This window comes from Eurytemora carolleeae, unplaced genomic scaffold, assembly GCF_000591075.1.
Source record: "Eurytemora carolleeae unplaced genomic scaffold, Eaff_2.0 scaffold541, whole genome shotgun sequence".
In the NCBI taxonomy this organism is placed as follows: Eukaryota; Metazoa; Arthropoda; class Copepoda; order Calanoida; family Temoridae; genus Eurytemora; species Eurytemora carolleeae.
The window spans coordinates 19,522-24,720 of NW_019396589.1; the positions used below are offsets into that span (position 1 = coordinate 19,522).

Below are 5,199 nucleotides of genomic sequence, written 5' to 3' on the forward strand. Positions count from 1 at the left end.
AGTTCCCCCCCCCCCCCACACACATTTAAAAAATATACAATCTATCTTATATTATTTTTGTTTATTTAATCTTAAACAAAAAAAAACATTAAAAATGTGCAAAATTATTTATGCATTAAAAAACGATAGAAAAAACCAACATGTACATATTTTTTTATAATTCATTTTAAACTGGTCTTTTTTTATTTTGAATTAAAATTTTTATTCAAGTTTTTTAATTTGTAATAATTTAAAAATAATCTTTCCTTTATGAAAGCACCACAAACGTATCCGTTTCCGAAAAAATATTACCTTCCGGACTTGGTGATTACCATTTCTGTTCCGTATTCATGGAACTCATCCCACAGCTCCATTGTCTCGAGGATAACCTAGAGAATTGGGGAGTTTAGCTGAACCTTTGATGTATAGTAGGGGGAGGGGGTGGGTGGGGGTATACTTGGGTCGAGGGTGGGATTGTTACAAAGGGGAATTTTCGGAAAAATAAATCTTTACTTTTGGGTCATCATTAGGGTTCTCAACTTCTTCTAGTAAATGATCTCCAGTGTTCCTATGCAACCCGTTCTCAAGAAACAAAGGGGAGCTGTGCACGTAGCTGTTGGTGGGGGCAAGAATAGACAGCAACCCAGGGCCCCCCGGCAGATACTGGGCTGGAGGATGGTTAGAACCACTGTCGAATTTCATCGTCCCTGATTCTTAATTTATATTCATCAAGCGTTCCTTCACAAAGAACTGGTGTCTGATACTCTGGTCTATGTATATAGAAGAACTGGTGTCTGATATAAATAATTTTCCAATATCGTTTTCAGGGTGTTACCCCCATTCATCGAACCGGGCCAAAACTAGGCCCTGTCCGTCTGCCTGCCGCCAGCCTGACCCGACACGGATACTGGAAAGGCAGGAATGGACACTAGACCTGAATAAAAGTGCAGACGGTTTTCTAAATGCTGAGCCGGCAATAATTTGGTCTAAAACCAATAATTTCTCCATCTTTTCCAGATATAGTTTATCAATAACTTCACTCCTCAGATCTTTTAATTGAATTAAACCGTTTTGCAAGATTGTGACATAATAACAAAATATTGTTATGCAAAAATGTTGAAAAGTGAATTAGTTTGATGCTGCCAACACTACATTTCACAAATTCCTTGACAATAGTTAAACTATTTACCAAAACACATATTTTGTGTGTTGCAAGTGCAACCAAATAATTTAAGTCTGTATCACAAAATCAACTTTGTAATTACTATATGTGTGCAACCTGATGGTGTATTATACTTTTAATTTAAAGAATTTTTACTTTGAAATATCTAAGGTTTTCAACATAGGGTTGCAAAGATACAAGGTTTATAAGAAAACCAGAGACTCAATTCCTTTATCATATTTGTTTATTTTTGTTGTGAATATGATGAACGAAAAGAAGCAACTTTATGTATCCTTTAATACAGTTTATAATACTGAAAATATCTAAATACTGAATTCCTAGTTACGGAAAAGCAAAATGTGCACGCTCTCACTCAAAATTCAATCAGCATTTTGTCAATAACTTCAGTTGTAACTTCTACAAACTGAATAAAGTTAGAAACCATTGTGTACAGGTCCAAAATGCGTAAATGCCGGCCTGAGTTAAACAAATATTATAGGATATAAATGCAAAGGCCAATTAAGGATTTGCCAAACTTTAAAGTTGGTCCAATATTGAAAACTAAAGCTCCCTGTAGCTCTATAGAGCTCCTAGTATTCCTTATTGTACCCCTATACAGTTCCCAGTACTTATATGCAGCTCCTATAAACCCTGCTCCCTGTCCCCTATACAGCTCCTAATATCCCTAGGCTCCCTGTACCCCTATACAGCTCCTATATCCCTAGGCTCCTTGTACCCCTATACAGCTTTTACTACCCTTTTATAGATTCTAGTACCCTATACAGCTCCCAGTACCCATATACAGCTCCTAATAAAGATAAGACTGGGAGGGGGAAGGAAGGGGCTTGGTCAAGAGTAATTTTCATCTGGGTTCGAGTTGAAGGAGAATAGGAGGAAGTCCGGTTGGAAGATATAGAGATAACTTAGTTATCAGTTCAGGACTCCAGTAGTAATGGTTCAATATCTGATCCAAAACTATACCATTAACATTTCCTAAATCAATTTGAATCCTTCTCCCCTGAAACAATATTCTTCTCAACTTTTTCTTCTTCTTTTTTTGTTAATCTTTGTGTACTTTTTCTTCTTGTTCATCTGATTATCATTCTTGTTCTAGTTCTTCTGGCTCTTGTTGTTCTTCTTCTTACTATTTTTCTTTTCTAGTTATTGATCTTGTTCTTTTGTCTTTTATTAACTCTTCTTGTTTTTGTTCCTACTCTTTTTTCTTTCTTATTCTTGTTCTTCTTGTTGGTTTTCTTCTTTGTCTTCTTGTTAGTCTTGTTCTTGTTCATGATCTTCTTTTATTTCTTATTCTTGTTTTTGCATCTTCTTGTGCTTCTTGTTGGTCTTCTTCTTCGTGTTCTTACTCCTCTCGTTCTTGCTTGTGTTCTTATTTTATTTTTTATTCTTATTCTCGTTCTTGTTCTCATGTTCTTCTTGTTGGTCCTGTTTTTAGTTTTCTTGTTCTTGTTCTTACTCTTTTTTCTTTCTTATTATTGTTCTTCTTGTTGGTCTTCTTCTTTGTCTTCTTTTTAGTCTTGTTCTTGTTTATTTTCTTGATTGATCTTCTTTTATTTCTTATTCTCGTTCTTGTTCTCATGATCTTCTTGTTGGTCCTCTTTTTCGTGTTCTTGTTCTTTTTCTTGTTATTATTGTTGTTCTTTTCTTCTTGTTCTTCTTGATCTTGTTGTTGTTGTTCTTCTTCTTTTAACAATATCCAGATAATGAATTAACAAAGTATTGAAGTTGCAATATAAAGGTTTTTATTCAAGGAGATTAATTTTATATTTTCAATTAATGGAGAAATAAATTTGAATTTATTTCATCAAATCATTCCCACTAAACTTTCTAGTCAGAAATGAACCAACTGTGGAACCAACCAAATCAAATGCAGAATTAAAGTGTGGCCCAAAACACATTGTAATTACACCATATAGTTTCAGTAGAAGTAAATATTTCCGTTTACTGATAGCGCCGATTGAAGTATTCATAACCCTTATTAGATAATGAGATAGATAGAAAAATACCACCATACTATTTCTATTGGTTCAGAATAGACAACAAACACATGACTGAACCCTGATTGGATCAGGCGCTAATGGACTCGGCATACAGGAGTGGTTAAGTGAAGACTTTTTATCGTATATAATAATAGGAGTGTTCGACCAAAATGCAGTCTTCCAGTTTTACTAAGCAAAAAATATATCTAAACTTCAATTTATTAAATGAATTTAATATTGACGATATGAATTTAGAAAACAAAGTAGATAGCTGACATTTTTAAAATAAAAAACAACCTGTTTTAACTATAAACAAATGCGGGTAGAAAAAAGGGTTGTAAAACAGCTGTTCAAAGTAACAACATTACAAAATATAGAACGTTAAATATAATTTACATTAAATTTACAAACTACTTAAAAAAAAATATTTTTGTGAAACGTATTTATTTCAACATAAGTTACAAAATTAAAAGCATCTGTTTTCTTTGAGAAAAAGAATAAAACAAAGATGAAAAAATTGCAGCCAAAAGTAGTATAAAAGTAATTTTCTTCTCGTATTCTTGTACAAATGTAAGATGTCCTCTCTGAAAATGTCCCTCTGATTCCTACAATTTGCTGATATTTTCTGCATCATTACCCCTCGCTTACTCCTCCTTACCCCCTCCCCTCCCCCTCCTTATCTCTTCTGCACTAGGGTGTGACAATTTTCCAAAAAGTTCTCCTATTTAACTTTGCCATTGTCAAACATGTATTATGTGTGCACAAAACTTAGTATTTACAATAAAACGGTCAATCAAAATAAAGTAGTGCATTATGCATAATTGGCAATGATGAATAAAAAGGTTTGTCTGACATTTTGAATGGGTTCAGTACACGCTGTTATCTGGCAGGCCGGTACAAACTGGGCAGGTCCTGTTCGAATTCAAATTTACTACGGGGATAGGGTGGACTGCCTCTTTTCATTAAAACGTGCTAACTAGCTTTTAAAATTAGATAAATTGAACAGCTGCATCATTCAGAGATATTCTAAACTATTAAGTAAATTTTTAAGTAGAAAGGAAGAGGGGTAGGATTATGAGCATGTGGAAAAAATACTCATGAAAACAACTACAAAATATATCTATAGTTTTAAAACAAATTATTTTAGCGATATAACTATAGTTGTTCACAAATTAAACAGATATAAAGTCATAATTCTATGAAGCTACATTTTGTTTACAATAGCCTTTCATTATCCTCTCATTATAACTTCTTCAATATTCCAAAACACATGTGATGGATAATATACATCGGGTCAAATGATTAAAGTAGAACTTTTCGAAGTGGATTTAACAGTCAATATTCCAGAAAGCTGTGATAGACTTTCAATCACAATTTGACCCATTAATCATAATTTTTTAGCCTTTTTTCTTAAATACTTTTTTGTCAGCATATACATTTTGAATAAAAAAGTACAGCATAAACAAATCCGTAAGTTAATAGATTGTTGAATTAAAGACCAAAATACGTTTGATTTCAAATAGAAGAAACCGAATGCTGCTGGTTAGTCCGGGGTACACATAAGTAAATACAGGCTATTGATTAAACTTGAAATCGTCCGTTTTAAATATCAACAGGAGTTAAAGTAAAATTCGAAAATTTAAATTTTACATTCTATCAGTTTATTTTTCTGAAATAATGGAAAATTTGGACTCTGATAAAATGTAAAAGTCTAAAAGATTCAATATTAAACTTCTCAGATTCTGTAGAGCCTCCTAAATGCATAAAAAAGATTCCCAACCTTTCTTGTAAGGATGACTCTTCTCCTTGTCTCTGGTAAGGTTGGATGAGTATTCCCTACTCCGGGTCCTGTCTACTACACGGAGTAAACCAAGATTGGTTCTATGGGTCCCTCTCGATGTGTGTGACAAGTTACACTGCGAGGAAATTGGTTGGAAAATTATAGAATTGGTCAAATAATCACAATTTCAACTGTCTTGAAGTTTTAGGGAATAAACGGATAGATGTGGGTTGGGGGAATTGAAAGAAACGATGGGTGATATTTTCTGCATCATTACCCCT

At 33.4% G+C, this 5,199-nt stretch overlaps 1 protein-coding gene across 1 annotated transcript in view; it reads right to left on the reverse strand.

The window, feature by feature from the left end:
- LOC111705970 (uncharacterized) overlaps positions 1 to 773 on the reverse strand; it is an 8,838-nt gene extending 8,065 nt beyond the window's left edge. The window contains exons 1-2 of the mRNA XM_023478693.1: positions 493 to 773; positions 291 to 368 (exon numbers count right to left, since the gene is read on the reverse strand). Coding sequence (XP_023334461.1) covers positions 291 to 368; positions 493 to 681 — 267 coding nt within the window. The 5' untranslated portion in view covers positions 682 to 773. The remainder of the gene's footprint in view (positions 1 to 290; positions 369 to 492) is intronic.
- Between the last annotated feature and the right edge of the window lie 4,426 nt (positions 774 to 5,199).